The following is an 18,757-nucleotide window of genomic DNA, read 5'->3' as shown; positions in this document are numbered from 1 at the left end:
ACTACTATAATACTGCCCCTATGTACAAGAATATAACTACTATAATACTACTCCTATGCATAAGAATATAACTACTATAATACTGCCCCTATGTACAAGAATATAACTACTATAATACTGTCCCCTATGTACAAGAATATAACTACTATAATACTGCCCCCTATGTACAAGAATATAACTACTATAATACTGCCCCCATATGGACAAGAATATGCATTCACATTACTGAGATCACTGAAACACATTCCAGTCTTTAAAAAAATGAAGTATATTGAAAATATAATTTTATTGTGAAGAGAAAGCAATTTTGCAGAGGATTTGTAGAGATCTGTCTTCATTTACATACTTCCCAAGCTAATATTACACTAATTATACCATTTTATTGTGTAGTTTTTTGATGATTTTAACTTTAAAATTCTTAAACTATTAATGGTGCTGATCTGCAATACCAGACACTGCCCGTAATCAAAAATGGTGTTTTTCTCAATTCATTCTAATAATCTTTAGTAAGTATCTCTAGACTTTTGCAGTTAGGTCTGAAAACATTAGACTTGTAAAAATCTAAATACTCCAATGTATAGGTTACCGTCATTGCCTTTGAAGTAGACGATGCGCTTAGTACAAGATATATATAGACATAGTAATATAAGGTAAGAGAATATGAGGCAACCAATACACATCTACATACAAAAGAAAAATCATCCTTCTCTTAAAGAGGATCTACAGGATTAGAAAAGAAGTCCGCTGTCCTCCTAAAATAGCGCCACACTTGACGTGAGGTTGTGAGTTGTATTGCAGCTCTGCTTTATTCACTTCAAGCTGAGCTGCAATACCAGACACAACCCATAAACAGAGGTGGCACTCTCGCAAAAAAAAAGAAATATATTTCTGTAGTCTTCTACAACCCTATAAGCATTTCTAACGTTTCTTTGGTCATATTACCGGTAGATCATCATTTGGTCTTTTTTTCATGGCAGTTATAGTCCATCTACCTGAACCCAAAAAGGTCATCATTTATGGTGAAAGACTGAACTACCAACGTTAAAAAAGTTGTCTTGGCTCTAGAAGGATCTCCTCAAGACAAATATATATTCAGCCATCCTGAAAAGTGACATGGTGGATTCAGGGAATGAAGCTTGGGTCCCGAGCACCTAGGGATAAAAGGGAAAAATGTGATGGTCAACTAAAAGTGAGGCCGCACATAACAGGGCATATTTATCAAGCTAAACGTGCCTGAATTGTAGCCTAATTTATACTAAAAAAATACCTTTTATGACTTGCACCAGATTTATGATGTCTGCTTTCTAAATTTTATACCACCTTTTAGTTGGGTTACATTGTGCCACAATTTTGGCACAAAATAGGGCATGTCAAGCCACAAAGTCTACCTTTCCTTATGTGGTTTGACGTGTGATACAATGCACCAAAACTGAGGTGCACAAAATAAGCTAAATGAAAGGTGGTGTAAACTAGGCACCAAGTCATCCAGACCAGTGTTTTGTACAATGAAGTTTGTGTTGCACTAACATGACCTTCTTAACAAATTTAGTGCACCTTTCAGCTATTACATGCCATCGCAAGAATTGTACTTGTCTCACATAATCTATACTACTTTTGTAATGGGAACTCTGATGAATTTGTCGGCCACGCTTGGTCGTGCACCACGCGCTCTGAAGCTGCACCCACTTTTCAAAAAGTTGACAAGGTGGCCTTGAAAACACCAAACCTCACAACGTTTTTGCGTAATATTTTAATCAGTTTTAAGCCAGAATTCTGGCAAAAACTGTCTGATGAATCAGGGCCTTAATCAAGACAGACTTAAAATTAGACAGCTTTAGCAAACAGCATGAACCACTTTGTTAATTAATTTTAAAATTTTCTAGTCTAAATATAAAAAAGGAAAATTAATCTTCAGGTTTTAATTAACACATATCTACTGTATATTTTGTACACAAATTTCTGCTGCAAATACTTATCGTGTGCACGAACTCTGAGGGTACGTTCTCACGATCAGTGTTTGTTGAGTTTTTGACGCTGCAGAATATCTGCACCTTAGTTTTCTTTTGTATTTTTCATTGTTTTTTATGCCGTGTTTTTATTATGCTTTTGTCTGTGTTTGTTGTGTCATGCTTTAAATTAACCTGCTTTGTTTTTGAAACTACCTTGTATTCACTTTCTTAGGCTATGTGCACACGTTGCATTTTTATGACGCTGCGTTTTACCGCGATTTGGTGAGTTTTTGGCTGCATTTTGCTGCGTTTTTGATCTCTGCATTATTCTGCGTTTTTCCAATGCATTGCATAGGGGGAAAACGCAGAAAAACGCATAAAAGAAATGACATCTCCATTTTTTTTTTAAGCTAAAAAACGCAGCTTAAAAAAAAGTTGTGTGCGGACAGCAAAAATGAAAACTCATAGACTTTCCTGGGGAAGCAAAGTCATGTAGTTTTGAGGCCAAAAACGCACCCGAAAAACGCGCAAAAACGTCGCGAAAAACGCACTGTGTGCACATAGCCTTAGGCTCAAATTACATGCATTTGGGATGAGTTTACACTGCGTAAACACACTAAAAACACCTCTAATGAAAGCCTATGGGGAAATTCCACATAGAAAACTGAGCGTACCCACAACATAAATTGACATGCTGCAGATTGGGAAAACGGACAGTTTACGCAGTGTAAAAAAGAAACACAGTAGTAACGATATCATCATCCCCAGTCAAGACATACTGCAGCAGCGGCTCCCTACACTTAGCCACAACACTGCAAGTGGCGTCACAAGTGAACATTATCATATTCTCCCCTATAAATATCCCCATTACAAAAAAGGCCCAGCGCACGGAACCAGGTAACGGCCACCACCGTAACATCCCCAAGGGAGACACTGCCCGGAACCGAGTACCCCATATCAATGGGTGTTACAGTATGGCATCCAATGCAAGTGCATCAGATGCAGTATGCTAATGACCCTCGGCTCCCACTGTCCTACCAGCGTGAGCTGAGTGTCATGCAACTGTGATCCAATCCTGTGATCAGATCAGAGCTGCAGAGGAGGGGGCGGAGGCTGTGGAGGAGAGGAGGGATTAATCTCCCCATCTCTTCCATTGTCAGCTGATGCGATTATTGCACTGCACTTGGATGTCATCCGAGTGCAGTCTGATGTTTCACTCGCACCCATAGACTTGTATGGGTGTGAGTGGCACATCTCTCGCTGACAATTGCAGCATGCTGCGACTTTTTGCTCATCCAAAATCTGGATGACAAAAAAACTAACCATCTGCTCTCCCTCATTGACTAGCATTGGTCCGGGTACATTGTCGCAACCATTAGATGCGACAGTCCTGGGACTCTACCCTGCTCATCCCAAATTGCCCTAGTGCGGTGTAAATCGGGGTAATAAGGAGTTAATGGCAGCCCATAGCTGCCACTAAGTCCTAGGTTAATCATGGCAGGCGTCTATGAGACACCCCCAATGATTAACCTGTGAATGAAAGTAAATAAACACATACACCTAAAAAAATACTTTATTTGGAATGAAAGACAAAAAAACACCCTCTTTCACCACTTTTTTAAAATCCCCAAATACCCCTCCAGGTCCAGTGTAATCCTCACAAGGTCACACAACGCTTTCAGCTCTGCTACATGAAGCTGACAGGAGCGGCCGTGGAACACTCTCTGTCAGCTCCACGCAGCAACTGAAGTGAATAGCGCTGTCAGCGGGGACGTCACTGAGGTAGTGCCGGTGTGTGCGGTGATGATGGGTGCGGTAGTGCTGGGGTGTGTGCGGTGATGATGGGTGCGGTAGTGTCGGGGCGGTAGTGCCTGGGTGTGTGCGGTGATGATGGGGGTTCTCTCTCGGCTAAAGAAAACTTTTAACGCAACGTGTTATTTCACAGGAATCCGTTGCCTTTATTATCACACTATTTACAACGATCCGTTACATGCGTCACACAACACACTGTGACGTATGCCGCACAACTCAAGTGTGAAAGCAGCCTAAGCCACACCCTTAAAAACAGAGCCTCTAATGAAGCCCCTTGGTATTCTCACACAGTGTAATACCCCTTTTACTACCTCCACACAGTACAATACCCCCAAAATGCCCCTCACACACATTCATTTGGACAAATTGTATTGTTACACTAATAGTATGATGTCCCACAGTCTCCCTCCATGCACTGATACCTCCACAAACTTTATGATGCCCCTGCACAAAGTTTGAGTCCCTTACACAGTATGATGACCCCACAGTGTCTATCCACACTGTATCATGCACCCAGAGTCCCCCCTTTATAGCATTTGCAGTATCCCACACACAGTGTGATGCACACAGATTCAAATTCACACAGTATGAAGCCCCTACATAACATCCTCTTGTATAGTGTGATTCCTCGGCAGCCCCACACACAGAATGATGCTACCAGTATACATCCACACAGTATGATGTGCCCAGTGTCCCTCGCCACAGAAATATTCCTTTACATTTCTCTCCTACACAAACTGTATGATACCCTCAGAGTTTCGCCCACACAGTACAGTGCCCCAGTATCCATCCATTACAGAATGATGCACCCATTGACCTCCTATATACAATATGATGCCCCCTTTGTCTCTTCCACACAGTATGATGCCCCCAGTGTTATCACACACAGAAATATGCCCCCCATTGCTATCCTACACATATATGAGGCAAATCCCGGGATATGAAGATGAATTATGACTCCAGTCATAATCCCTCATCACTCCCTGGCAGTGCCCCTCCCTTCTTGTTCTCAGTGTTCCACTTACACCTCCATGGCCATGTCCTGTGATATGGAGATGAGGTGGTGTGGGAACAATGGACACAGGATGACTCCCTGCCGTCACCCTGTAGTAGGAGCTGCTAGCTAGTTAGCAAGGCTATGGAAATAGCCAGACAGAACGACTCCAGTAAAAAATGGTTCATATCTCGCAAGCCATATTTCCGATAAATATGGCAACCATAAAAATGGTGTCTCCGCATGCGGACGATGCCGGCACACCCTTTTTATGGGAGCAGGACATTGGGAAATGCCCCAGGCGTGATATCAGCCAATGGGGAACTGGCAGACAGGTCATGAGTCCCCTCGTTCTGTAGCTAAATTCATAACTGTCACAATGAGAGCATTGGCGTCCGCCTACGACGCTCCCAGGCAAAGTTATGGCCCATATTCCATGTTGTGGATTGTCCATAACTCAAGCCAGGGGTGGAGCAGTGCTTCCCTGTGAGGTCACTAAGGTAGGAGGGGACCTGGATCTGCCCAGGTTGATAACCCTACTTCGGCCATTTTCCAGTGTTCTTTCGCTGGGGGTCACGTGCAGGAAACATCTGTGGGAGTTCCTGGAAACCTGGTCTACAGCGCCCCCCTGTGGCCAGACGCACAAGGTAACTGATTGAATTGCATACCTGTTTGTAAAACATGCTTTATCTGTAACTGTACTCTGACATATGTATATTCTGTAGATTCCCTATTGTATATATTGTAGTTCTAGTGTGCTTTAGGCTGATTAAATTATATAATTAATCTTGGGCTGTTCTGTTATCTCGATCTTGAATCCCACGTCTGTGTGTTCGGCTAATAGTTACCGTAAATCGGTTGGTGGCAGCGAATTGTGCCAAGGATTATTGTGGGGAGGCCAGTGAGATTCGGGGAGATTTTATATATTCCGCCCGCGGAGGTCGGGGGAATATATACCTTACTCTCACCGGGGACCCTTCAATAATCGGCATAAGTAGTATAGCGGCCTCCTTGCTTATTGTCGGGCAATTCCATAATTGGCCTGACTATAAGAGGGGCGCTAGAGAGCGCGTCACGTGCTCTGTCTGTCGGTCGGGAGGTATAAAGGAGGGGTGACCCCCACTTGTTACCCCCCGATTGTGACGTACTGGTAGCCAGCGCGGGGGATTTCTGAGTGACCCCCCCGGTGGTTTGTGACATATTGGTGGCATAGCGGTGGGATCGAGATAATAGTGTGTGTGAGTGTGAGACCCATACTCCCAGACACTAAAGACTGCCTGCAGCAGCTGTGGCTGCTGGGGTCTTCAGACTAGCTCAACACTAGAGTGTCAGAGTGCAGATACTGTAAGGTGTGTGGAGGCATCAGGTGTCAGTTCTGTGTCAGTGACCAAAAGTCTGCAAGAATGGCTGATGGCACCAGGAGCAGAGCTATGCAACTGGCCAATGCTAAAGCAGGAGCCGAAGAGAGGGAGGACGGTGCTGTGGGCAGTAATGAGGAGGTTGCCCACGAGTCCTCCAGGAGCTCGACGCCAGAAAACCGTTCTGCAGAGGACAGCGCACAAGCTGGCAATTATGGACAAGATGAGGAGCAGCTCACCCAAGGGTCCTCAACGAGCCAGATGCCAGCCCTCCGCTCTGCAATGGACAGTGAATCACCAGGCTCCGCAGCGGGCCGCAGATCACCACGTGCCATTCCACCGAGCCTGGGAGGCTCGGATAGCCTTCTTCAAATGGCTATGGCCCTTCTCCAGGCTGGAGACCAGGAGGGCTACAAGGGACTCCTGGCAGAGCGCAGGGCAGAGCGGCAAGCAGCGCGTGAGGCTGAGGCTGCGGAGCGGCAGGCAGCGCGTGAAGAGCGCCAGGCAGAGCGTGACTACCAGCTGCAGCTAGCTCAGCTCCGGCCCTCATCAGCCACACGTGACCTTCAAGACACCAAACTTCCAAAGGTCCGTGTTGAGGACTTCCCAGTGCTGGAGAAGGATGGAGACTTGGACTCTTTCTTGACTGCTTTTGAACGGACTTGCTTGCAGCACCATCTGAACAAGGACCAGTGGGCCAAATACCTGACCCCCCGTTTAAGGGGTAAGGCCCTGGATATCCTTGGGGACTTGCCTGCTGAGGCAGATCAGGGCTACGACACCATCAAGCGGGCCCTGATCCAACAGTACAACCTCACCCCGGAGTCCTACCGCAAGAAGTTCCGGAGCCTACAGAAGGGACCAAAGGACTCCTGGGCTGACCACAGGCGGGCACTTGCCCGAGCTGCCGACCACTGGACCCAAGGCCTGCAGCTTTCCACCGGACCGGAGATCCTGGACTTGTTCATCACGGAGCAACTCTTGTGGAACTGCCCTGAGGATCTCCGCCAGTTCATCCGAGACCAGAAGCCAAAGGGGTCCACGGCTACAGCTGCCCTTGCCGATGACTACACCAACAACCGGGCCCCTGAGGCCAGGAGAGCGGCCACCAGCAGCACCTGGAGAGGGGGTAAGATGAACTCTGCGACTGCCCCACCTGCCCCTAGACTGCAGGGGGTGTCCCCCTCAACTCCCCTCTCCAGGCCCGTGGCAGAGCCAAGACGGTGCCACCAGTGCAACCTACCTGGACACTTCAAGGCCATGTGCCCTCAGCGTCCCAAGGCCCCGGCTCCGTCCCCGTCCCAAGGGCCGCCCAAGGTGTATTGTGTGGGTGGGGGTGGTGGTAGGTCCCTGGACAGCTTCCAACCTGTCACCGTCGGCCGGTCTGTGACCATAGGACTGCGAGACAGCGCCTCGGAGGTGACTCTGGTGCGGCCTGAGATGGTGTCCCCCCAAGACTTGATCCCTGGAAAAACCCTCGCTGTCTCCGGGATTGGAGGCACTGACCCGGCGCTGCCTGTTGCTGACATTTATGTGGACTGGGGCGCAGGGCGAGGGGTGAGGGAGGTGGGGGTAACTGATCGGATCCCTGCAAACGTGCTACTTGGGACAGATTTGGGGCAGATAACCTCCCAGTTTGGGCCCCAACCAAGGGCTGAACCTTCAGCCAGTATTGACATGCCTCCGGACAATGTTAATGTGTTATCTATGAATGATGTAAGGGAGGAGGGAGTGAACTCTGATATTTCTGCTTGCACAGACACCATAGACACACACACAGCTGCAGCTGTGACAGGGGAGGGGGTCAGAGAAAGGTGTGACAATGCCTCTACAAGTAATCAGCCTGTGAGCTGGGATCTGCTGCCCTCTGCAGGGATAAGCAGAGAGCAGGGTGCTGCAGGGGGAGGACCAGTGTGTGGGGTGGGGGCTACCACAGCAAATGTGGGGTCCCCAGAGATTTCACAGCGGGGTTCTGTTGCTGCAGGAGGGGAACAGGCAGGTGAGATTGGGGCCGGTCCAGGAGCGGAAGTGCTCCCAGGTAAGATCTCGGTGCATGGTTCCCCCACAACCGGGGTGTCAGGAAGCCAGGTAGGTCTGCCTGAACCGGCGACTTGGTCAGGAACGGAGGAGGAGCAGGCACGACCCACGGTCGCAGCGGCTGTGGCCGCTGTCACCCGCAGTGGGAGTGCTGGAAGCCAAGGGGCCTCCCGGAGGTCCGATAGCTCTTCCCCTTCTGACCAAGTGGCAGCCGAGTCAGGTGGAGGCCAGGACACAGGTCCCGGGGTACTGACCGAAGATGTGACAGTCTCGTCGATTCTGGCCACATCTAGTCAGGGGTTTCAGGCAGCGTTAGAGGCTGACGACAGCCTGAAAGCTCTTAAGGAGCAGGCGGCCCAGCCTCCCTCGGACTCGGACCCGGAGCGAGTGGTCTGGGACCAAGGACGGCTGTACCGGGCCACGGTCCAGCAGGGTTCACCGGAGGCGTGGCCCAGGGACCGACAGTTGGTGGTACCCTATCCGTTCCGGACGGAGTTGTTGCGGATCGCACATGAGATTCCGATGGCCGGACACCTAGGGATCGCTAAGACCAAGGCCAGGTTAAACCAGCATTTCTACTGGCCAAAAATGGGGGCCGATGTGGCTGCCTACTGCCGTTCGTGTGAAACCTGTCAGAGAGTGGGGAAGGCGGGGCCACGCCCCAAAGCCCCACTAGTATCTCTGCCAATCATCGATGAGCCTTTCAGGAGGGTGGCTGTGGATCTGGTCGGCCCGCTGGCCATCCCCAGCAGCTCCGGGAAACGCTTCCTACTGACGGTAGTGGACTATGCCACCCGGTACCCAGAAGCAGTGGCCTTGTCGTCCATTCGGGCTGACAAGGTGGCCACCGCATTGCTGGAGATTTTCTCCCGAGTGGGTTTTCCCCAGGAAATGCTCACTGACCGGGGGACCTAATTCATGTCCCAGCTGATGGAGGCCCTCTGTAAGCAAGTCCAGGTGCGACATCTGGTGGCCAGCCCGTACCATCCACAGACTAATGGCCTGTGCGAGCGGTTCAATGGCACCTTAAAGCAGATGCTTAAGATGTTGGTCGACTCCCATGGGCGTGACTGGGAGCGGTATCTCCCACACCTGTTATTTGCTTACCGGGAGGTTCCACAGGCCTCAACAGGATTCTCACCGTTTGAGCTCCTGTACGGGCGACGTGTGCGGGGCCCCCTGGCTCTGGTGAAAGAGGCTTGGGAAGGGGATTTGGCCACCCCTGGAGTGTCGGTTATCGAGTATGTCATGCGCTTCCGGGACAAAATGCAGGCCTTGACGCAACTGGTACACGACAATATGGCTCAAGCCCAGGCCGATCAGAAGCGTTGGTACGACCAGAACGCTTGTGAGAGGACCTACCAAGTGGGTCAAGAGGTGTGGGTACTGGTCCCCGTACCACAGGACAAGCTTCAGGCAGCCTGGGAAGGCCCATACCTCGTGTACCAGCAGCTCAACCCTGTGACGTACCTGGTCACCCTGGACCCTGCCCGTGGAAGGCGGAAGCCCTTCCATGTGAACATGATGAAGGCACATCATGAGCGGGAGGCATGTGCGCTCCCCGTGTGCAACCTGCCCGAGGAGGGAGAAGCGGAAACCCTCTTGGATATGCTAGCCCAGGTTAGGGCAGGCGGATCCATTGAGGATGTGGAGGTTGGCCACCAGCTCTTGGAGGACCAACGGTCCCAGCTGTGGGCCACCCTACACCCCTTCCGGGGGTTGTTTACCAACCAGCCCGGAAGGACTGACTTGGCTGTCCATCACGTGGACACTGGGGATCATCCCCCGATCCGGCGTTCAGCATATCGGGTCTCCCTGGAGGTGCAGCAACACATGCGCCAGGAGATTGACGAGATGCTGAAGCTGGGGGTGATCCAGGCATCCAACAGCGCTTGGGCCTCGCCTGTAGTCCTCGTCCCTAAGAAGGACCGAACCACTCGGTTCTGCGTGGACTACAGGGGGCTCAATGCGGTCACGGTCGCCGATGCGTACCCAATGCCACGCATCGATGACCTGCTCGATCAGTTGGCCAGGGCTCAGTACCTGACCATCATGGATCTGAGCCGGGGATATTGGCAGATCCCCCTGACTCGCAAGGCCAGGGAACGCTCTGCCTTTATTACCCCATTTGGACTGTACGAGTCCACGGTGATGCCATTCGGGATGAGGAATGCCCCTGCCACTTTCCAGCGGATGGTCAACACCCTGCTCAAGGGACTTGAAGGGTACGCGGCCGCGTACCTGGATGACATTGCCGTCTTCAGTCCCACCTGGGAGGACCACCTAGAGCATCTAGCACAGGTGCTCAGGCGGATCCACCGGGCAGGTTTGACCATCAAGCCGGGAAAGTGTCAGCTGGCCATGAGCGAGGTCCAGTACCTCGGTCACCGGGTAGGTGGGAGAACACTGAAGCCCGAGCCTGAGAAAGTGGAAGCCATCGCATCCTGGCCCACCCCCAGGACCAAGAAGCAGGTGATGTCCTTCTTGGGGACCGCCGGGTACTATAGGAGGTTTGTTCCACGCTATAGTAGCCTGGCAAAGCCCTTGACGGACCTCACCAAGAAGAAGCTGCCCTCTGCAGTCGATTGGACAATGGACTGCGAGACAGCCTTCCAGGCCCTAAAGGACGCCCTGTCCAGCCCGCCCGTGCTACAGGCAGCCGACTTCACGCGGCCGTTTGTAGTACAGACCGACGCCAGTGACTTCGGCCTCGGTGCGGTGCTCAGCCAGGTGGACTCTGCGAGCCAAGAGCACCCAGTCTTGTACCTGAGCAGGAAGCTGTTACCAAGGGAAGTTGCCTATTCCACGATGGAGAAGGAGTGCCTGGCCATAGTGTGGGCCCTGCAGCGTCTGCAACCCTATCTATACGGGCGCCACTTCATCGTGGAGACGGACCACAATCCCCTCAGCTGGTTGCACACCGTCTCTGGGACGAATGGGCGATTGTTGCGATGGAGCCTTGCGCTCCAGCAATACAACTTCACCATTCGCCACAAAAGGGGCCGTGACCACGGTAACGCAGACGGGCTGTCCCGACAAGGAGAGGTCGCGGACGGGCGCACGGGGGAACACCGGAGTGTGCTGCCCCCTAGCGCCCTCAAAAGGGGGGAGGTGTGAGGCAAATCCCGGGATATGAAGATGAATTATGACTCCAGTCATAATCCCTCATCACTCCCTGGCAGTGCCCCTCCCTTCTTGTTCTCAGTGTTCCACTTACACCTCCATGGCCATGTCCTGTGATATGGAGATGAGGTGGTGTGGGAACAATGGACACAGGATGACTCCCTGCCGTCACCCTGTAGTAGGAGCTGCTAGCTAGTTAGCAAGGCTATGGAAATAGCCAGACAGAACGACTCCAGTAAAAAATGGTTCATATCTCGCAAGCCATATTTCCGATAAATATGGCAACCATAAAAATGGTGTCTCCGCATGCGGACGATGCCGGCACACCCTTTTTATGGGAGCAGGACATTGGGAAATGCCCCAGGCGTGATATCAGCCAATGGGGAACTGGCAGACAGGTCATGAGTCCCCTCGTTCTGTAGCTAAATTCATAACTGTCACAATGAGAGCATTGGCGTCCGCCTACGACGCTCCCAGGCAAAGTTATGGCCCATATTCCATGTTGTGGATTGTCCATAACTCAAGCCAGGGGTGGAGCAGTGCTTCCCTGTGAGGTCACTAAGGTAGGAGGGGACCTGGATCTGCCCAGGTTGATAACCCTACTTCGGCCATTTTCCAGTGTTCTTTCGCTGGGGGTCACGTGCAGGAAACATCTGTGGGAGTTCCTGGAAACCTGGTCTACAGCGCCCCCCTGTGGCCAGACGCACAAGGTAACTGATTGAATTGCATACCTGTTTGTAAAACATGCTTTATCTGTAACTGTACTCTGACATATGTATATTCTGTAGATTCCCTATTGTATATATTGTAGTTCTAGTGTGCTTTAGGCTGATTAAATTATATAATTAATCTTGGGCTGTTCTGTTATCTCGATCTTGAATCCCACGTCTGTGTGTTCGGCTAATAGTTACCGTAAATCGGTTGGTGGCAGCGAATTGTGCCAAGGATTATTGTGGGGAGGCCAGTGAGATTCGGGGAGATTTTATATATTCCGCCCGCGGAGGTCGGGGGAATATATACCTTACTCTCACCGGGGACCCTTCAATAATCGGCATAAGTAGTATAGCGGCCTCCTTGCTTATTGTCGGGCAATTCCATAATTGGCCTGACTATAAGAGGGGCGCTAGAGAGCGCGTCACGTGCTCTGTCTGTCGGTCGGGAGGTATAAAGGAGGGGTGACCCCCACTTGTTACCCCCCGATTGTGACGTACTGGTAGCCAGCGCGGGGGATTTCTGAGTGACCCCCCCGGTGGTTTGTGACACCCCTGCACAAAGTTTGAGTCCCTTACACAGTATGATGACCCCACAGTGTCTATCCACACTGTATCATGCACCCAGAGTCCCCCCTTTATAGTATGATGCATTTGCAGTATCCCACACACAGTGTGATGCACACAGATTCAAATTCACACAGTATGAAGCCCCTACATAACATCCTCTTGTATAGTGTGATTCCTCGGCAGCCCCACACACAGAATGATGCTACCAGTATACATCCACACAGTATGATGTGCCCAGTGTCCCTCGCCACAGAAATATTCCTTTACATTTCTCTCCTACACAAACTGTATGATACCCTCAGAGTTTCGCCCACACAGTACAGTGCCCCAGTATCCATCCATTACAGAATGATGCACCCATTGACCTCCTATATACAATATGATGCCCCCTTTGTCTCTTCCACACAGTATGATGCCCCCAGTGTTATCACACACAGAAATATGCCCCCCATTGCTATCCTACACATATAAACAGTATAATTCCTCCAGTGTCTACCCCACATAGTATAATGCCCTTAGTATCCTCCCAACACAGAATTATGTATCCACACAACATTATGCTCCCATTATCCCTTACACACAGTATGATGCCCCTAGTGTCCCCCACACAGAAAAATATCCCCACATTACCCTTCAACAAACAATTCAAATATAATTCCCTGAGTGTTTTCCCACACAAAGTACAAAACAGAATAATTTCTCCATTGTCTCCCCCACATAGTATGATGTCCCTATTGTACCTTCAATACAGTATGATGCCCCCACTGTTCTCTTACACAGAAATATTCCCCCACATTGCCTTCGCTTAAACAATTACTAACAGCATAATTCCCCAATATTCTTCCACACAGGGAGATTAGCCCTCATTACCCTCCCGTGGCACCCCAGTGGTCACAGGAGCCACAGTGGAATTGTTCTCCTTACCGGGATCAATGCTATACTTGGAGGCAGCGTGGGGATCTCTCCTCAGGAACATTACATGCAACATCTCCTACTCCAGGCCAGCAGGAGGAACTCATAACCTGTTTTGAAGGGAGTCTCTCTGTACATGCTGACCTGAAGGAAGGCTTAGTGTGAACAGGCAGGAAGTCAGGCAGAACAGTGTTGGCAAGGAGAAAGAGCAGTCACTGTTTGAGAGCTTCTGTGTGAGCTTTCCAGGACCGAGCACTAGGACAGGATTCCTGTCATGTCCCCACCGGAGTCCGCTCCTGCGACTTCTGCTCCGATCGCCAGGCGACGCCGTGTTCCCACCATGGATAGTGCTGGTGATGGGAGAGGAGTCGGTGCCTGTGGCTCTGCTGAGCACAGGCTCCGCTCATCCACTAGGCTGGGTTTCCCTAGAACCTGTAGTACCACTGGCTGACTGTAGGTGACGTGTGTCTTCCAGCTGAAGTTGCCATCATTCACCTGCAGCCAATGGGAAGACACCACACCCTTCTTATAACCCCTCCTATCATGTGACCACTGCCAGAGATAGTTCTCTGCTCCTGTTTCATGTGCTGTTTGTATTTTGAGTCCTGTGCACTGACCTTTGCTTGTTTTTTTGACTACCCTCCTGCCTGTCGTTTTTGTAACTTGCTGCCAGTTCCGGATTTGACCTCTGCTTTCTCTCCTCACTACGCCCTTGCCTGACGATTCTGTTCCTGTATTGCATTTCCAGGTTTTTGACCCTGCCTGACAACCACAGACTACAGTCTACCACAGGTAGGGATCTCTGGTGCTCTGTGTAATTCCAAATCCCTGTATAGGGGTTAAAGGGTTGCGCAGTTCTCCGGGTCCTGCTTTGTGAGCGGCTTTTCTCTAGACTCCCCTTACAGCCAGTCTGAGTCTGTGGCTCCAGGCAGGAGTTACAACACCAGGGTCCTAGGTTACTGGGTGCTAACGGCACAGTAGCAAAACCCAGAGGTCAAGAGATTCTACATTTCCTGGCCCACCTTAGTTCAAAGACGCAGCAGCCCGTCACAGGGGACAGTCATCTTCAAGTGTGACGCCCTGGGCAAGCCAGGGGTCACAGGTCATCACACCACCACACCCTACACCCCAGTTAGGAACATCTAAGCTAACCCAAAATCCTTGTTGCCTTCCTCCAGGGGCTGATGTTCACACCAGGGGGTGGGCCAGGTGGTTGGCTCCGCCCACCGAGGAGTACACAGCCCTGGACGCGGGAGGAACCAGGCAGTTTAGCTCAGGCAGAGCTTGAGTTCAGTTAGGGGAGTGAAGGAGTAAACAACAGAGTTGAGTAAGGGAAGTGGAAGTGAAGTAGTGGAGAAACAGAAGAAAAGAGTAAAAGTGACAGTAAGAAAGCCTGAAGTTGGTCCGTGGCTGTGTGCCTGGACAGAGTCAGCAAGGTCAGCAGACGGTGGTGACGGTCTGGAGTGGGACTGCTCGGAGGTTGCTGGAAGGACCGCGGACGGGTAGTGGCCCGGCGGTCTGGAGCAGTATACAAAGGACAGTCAGCACCAGGGCAGGGGCCTCTCGGATCCCGGCAAGGCTAGGAGTCGCCGTAAATTTGCCAAATCCGTCAGTGAAGGAGACGTCTATCTCCAAACAACCAAGTCCCGATTGAAGGAAACAGTCCAACCATTGAGGAGAGACACCGCCACCGCCAAGGCACCAGTTTCTCAGGGCCAGCGCCTGCGGGCAAAGTAGGGCTCCTCCGGCCCATATCCAAGCCGGGGAGCGGGTTACCGGTGGGAACCCATCGAAACCAATATCAACTTAGGTGCAGGACAGAGGGACCGTCACCGTCACCTACTGGGGAAAGCAAGTGCAGCCGTCCGTGGGAGCCGTCTTCCCAGCCGAGTGTTTTACCGAAAACTGTGTCATCGTCTCAGGCTGAGTGAGTACCACAGTGCCGCAAGGCACAGCGCTGCCCCCCGCGTCCCTGCGCCCACCAGGCCCTGCATCTCCCACTCCCTCGCTGGGCCCCGGGATCACCAACCACTACCCACGGAGGGGCAACATAACAACTGGCTGCTCCATATCATCCTTCCCGGGATCCCCATACAGAGCAGCGGTGGTGCAATCACCACAACCGTGGGTGGCGTCACGGACAATAGACAATCCCCACACCCCCACAACCCCTTTCACTCACGGGCGAGGCACGCCGCTCGAGTCCCCGGGATCCGGCCCATCGCTCGAGCCACCGAGCAGCGGCAGCAGCAGGCCGCAGTGCCAGCCGGACCCGAGCAGCAGTGTGGAGAGCGCGGCGTCCCCTCCTCCGCCCGCGACAACTTGGCGTCACGAACAGGATCTTACCGCTCTGCCGTTGGGTAGAGGTGCACCTTGTGACCGCCGGAGGTATCCGGCTGAAAAATTCCAGAAGTCGCCATCTTTGGCGCGAAAAGTTCCCGCTCGAGCGTCTTCTTGAGTAGCAGAGGCGCGAAGGCCAAAACTCCGCCCCGATAGAGGAGGGGCCGGAAAGAAGCTAAGGGGGACGGAAACAAGATGTCTGCGCCCGACGGAGCCGCTGGAGGAGCGGCGGTCGCAGCCGCAGTGGCACCCGCGGATGGGAATGGGCCTGCCCAGGTCCCGGCCGCGCTGGCGGGAGGTGCCGCGGCCCCCGCACTCGCTCAGGTCATGCCGTTCTCCTTGCCCTATGCGCCCGGAGCTGCCTGGCTACCGCAGTATGACGGGAAACCGGATGCCTTACAGGCCTTCCGGAAAAAGCTTAACCCGTTGCTAGAACTGTACCCCCTGACCGATAAGCAACGTGCAGCGATAGTGCTAGGCCAGTTAACCGGTGCGGCTGAGCAGGAGGCGGAGACCTGGGCCGAGGGGGACCGGCTCTCTGTAGCCACCATCTTTGAGAAGCTACAGACTGCCTTCGAGACCCGGACTGAAGCTGAGCTGAGGATGCAGTTTTACCAGTGCCGACAACGGGCTGTAGATAGCATTCGAGACTATGCTTTACGTCTGCAAACCGCCCTCCGCACGCTAAAGCGGGTGAATCCTATTAATGAGGCGGATAGCAACAAGATGTTAGTAGAGCAATTTGCGCAGGGGATGAGATCCCCTGAGGATCGTAAACAACTCCGGCTGTGGGCCCTGGAACACCCTGATGTGGACTTTGCCGTGTTAAAGGAACGGGCCATTAAAGCACTACAGCCCCCAGCCTGCCTCAGAAGCCCTGGAGTCAACCCCGTGGCCCATCGAGACGGCTCCTGTGGTGGTGGCCCCTGCCCTACCAACCTCTTCAACACCTGCAGCCCCAAGCAGCACTATGGAGGAGCTGGCAGCCCAGGTCCGTCGCATGGACGGAGACCTCGCCAAGATCCTTGCTGCACTCCAACCGTTGACCAGATCTCAGCCTTCAGCACCGATCTAGCTTACTGACAGCCCTGAAGATGTCCCCTGGATGCAGCGGAGAAGTGCTAACCACCCGCGGAGCAGACCTCCAACCTGCTACAAGTGCCGTAAGCCTGGGCATTACATCCGAGAGTGCCCGTTAAACGAGCAACCCCTGGGGCCCCGGGCCAGTCCTCAGGAGTAGAACCCCGTGGCCCCTCGGACTGGCGGGACCGGTATATCGGGGCTCGACCCATCATTCCCGTGGTTGTGGACGGCATACCGGTGATGGCTCTCTTGGACACTGGATCCCAGGTAATCACCATACCATATACGTTGTACCAGCGGTATTGGGGGATAGACGAGCTGGCACCCCCAGATACTAGTATAACGCTAATTGCTGCCAATGAACTCCCATTGACCCAAGTGGGGTATAAACAGGTGGCTATGACAGTAGGGCAAGCTGAACTGCAACACCAGGGTATGATTGTGATCATGAATGAACCCAGTGATCATAACCCGAAGATAGTGCTAGGAACTAATGTGATGGAGCACTGTATGGGTGATGTGTTGGCCCTACTGCAGCAGCTGGCCGCCACGGCGGCGGGGAGCCGACAGAGGGCTGTGCAGCGAGAGATCCGAGCCTTGATGTACCGCCAGCATGTAAACTCAACAGGAGGAGAGATTGGTGGAGTGAGAGTGATGGATGTGGCCCCGTTGCTTGTGCCCCCTAGGAGTGAGATGATGATTTGGTGTAGAGCAGCGGTAGGGCCTCAGGGGCGTGACTACCCTGCCATGATGGAGCCCATACCCTCTGAGCACTGGCCCACGGTAATGGCCGCCCGAGGGGTGGTAGACATGAAGAAGGGAAGAGTGCCCGTGAGGGTGCTGAACTGTGGGGAGGAAGAAGTCAGGCTTCCCCGATATGCCACCATTGCCAAGCTACTCACCCTAGGTCCCCACACCATCCACGAAGCCAGTCCCTCCGTCTCCCCACCTACTACCAGTACTTCCCCGCTGCAAGGGGAGGTAAACGAGTGGCACCAACAGCTACATGTGGGCACTGATGATACCCCTACACATCACAAAGCAGGGGTATACAGGGTGGTGCGGGAGTATGAACAGGTTTTCAGCAAACACCCATTAGACTTTGGGCAGATCAAGGGGGTTCAACACCATATCCCCACCGGGGAACACCCCCCTATCAAAGAGAGGTACAGGCCTATTCCCCCTGCACATTATCAGTGTGCCAAAGATATGTTGAGGAATATGAAGGAGGCAGGGGTTATTCGGGACAGCTGTAGTCCCTGGGCCGCTCCGTTGGTACTGGTCAAGAAGAAGGATGGTACCATGCGGATGTGTGTGGACTACCGGAAGATTAATCAGATAACCCATAAAGATGCCTACCCACTGCCCCAGATTGAAGAGTCTTTGGCCGCGCTGAGAACTGCAAATTACTTCTCCACCCTTGACCTCACCAGTGGGTACTGGCAAGTGGCCGTGGCCCCGGAAGATCGGGAGAAAACCGCCTTCACCACCCCGATGGGGCTCTGTGAATTTAATAGTATGCCGTTCGGGCTGTGCAATGCCCCAGGAACCTTCCAACGGCTGATGGAGTGCTGTCTGGGACACCTAAACTTCGAGACCGTCCTGTTGTACTTGGATGATGTGATTGTTTACTCCCAGACGTATGAAGCCCATCTGGAGCACCTGGCCGAGGTGTTTGCGTCCCTTGCCAAATACGGGATGAAGTTGAAGCCCTCTAAGTGCCACCTGCTGAAACCCAGAGTGCAGTACCTGGGGCACGTGGTGAGTGCAGAAGGTGTTGCCCCTGACCCTGAGAAGATCACTGCCATCCAGGGCTGGCCGAGACCGACCACCGTGAGGGAAGTAAGGCAGTTTCTGGGTCTGGTGGGG

At 52.3% G+C, this 18,757-nt stretch overlaps 1 protein-coding gene across 1 annotated transcript in view; it reads right to left on the bottom strand.

Moving 5' to 3' along the window:
• Positions 1-271: 271 nt before the first annotated feature.
• The window catches only part of COL20A1 (collagen type XX alpha 1 chain), a 249,980-nt gene continuing 231,494 nt past the window's right edge, over positions 272-18,757 (bottom strand). The window contains exon 38 of the mRNA XM_075350433.1: positions 272-1,151. Coding sequence (XP_075206548.1) covers positions 1,123-1,151 — 29 coding nt within the window. The 3' untranslated portion in view covers positions 272-1,122. The remainder of the gene's footprint in view (positions 1,152-18,757) is intronic.

The sequence above is a fragment of the Anomaloglossus baeobatrachus genome, chromosome 5, assembly GCF_048569485.1.
Source record: "Anomaloglossus baeobatrachus isolate aAnoBae1 chromosome 5, aAnoBae1.hap1, whole genome shotgun sequence".
In the NCBI taxonomy this organism is placed as follows: Eukaryota; Metazoa; Chordata; class Amphibia; order Anura; family Aromobatidae; genus Anomaloglossus; species Anomaloglossus baeobatrachus.
The sequence above is the reverse complement of the archived record's forward strand: the minus strand, read 5'-3'. Positions and strand labels throughout refer to the sequence as shown.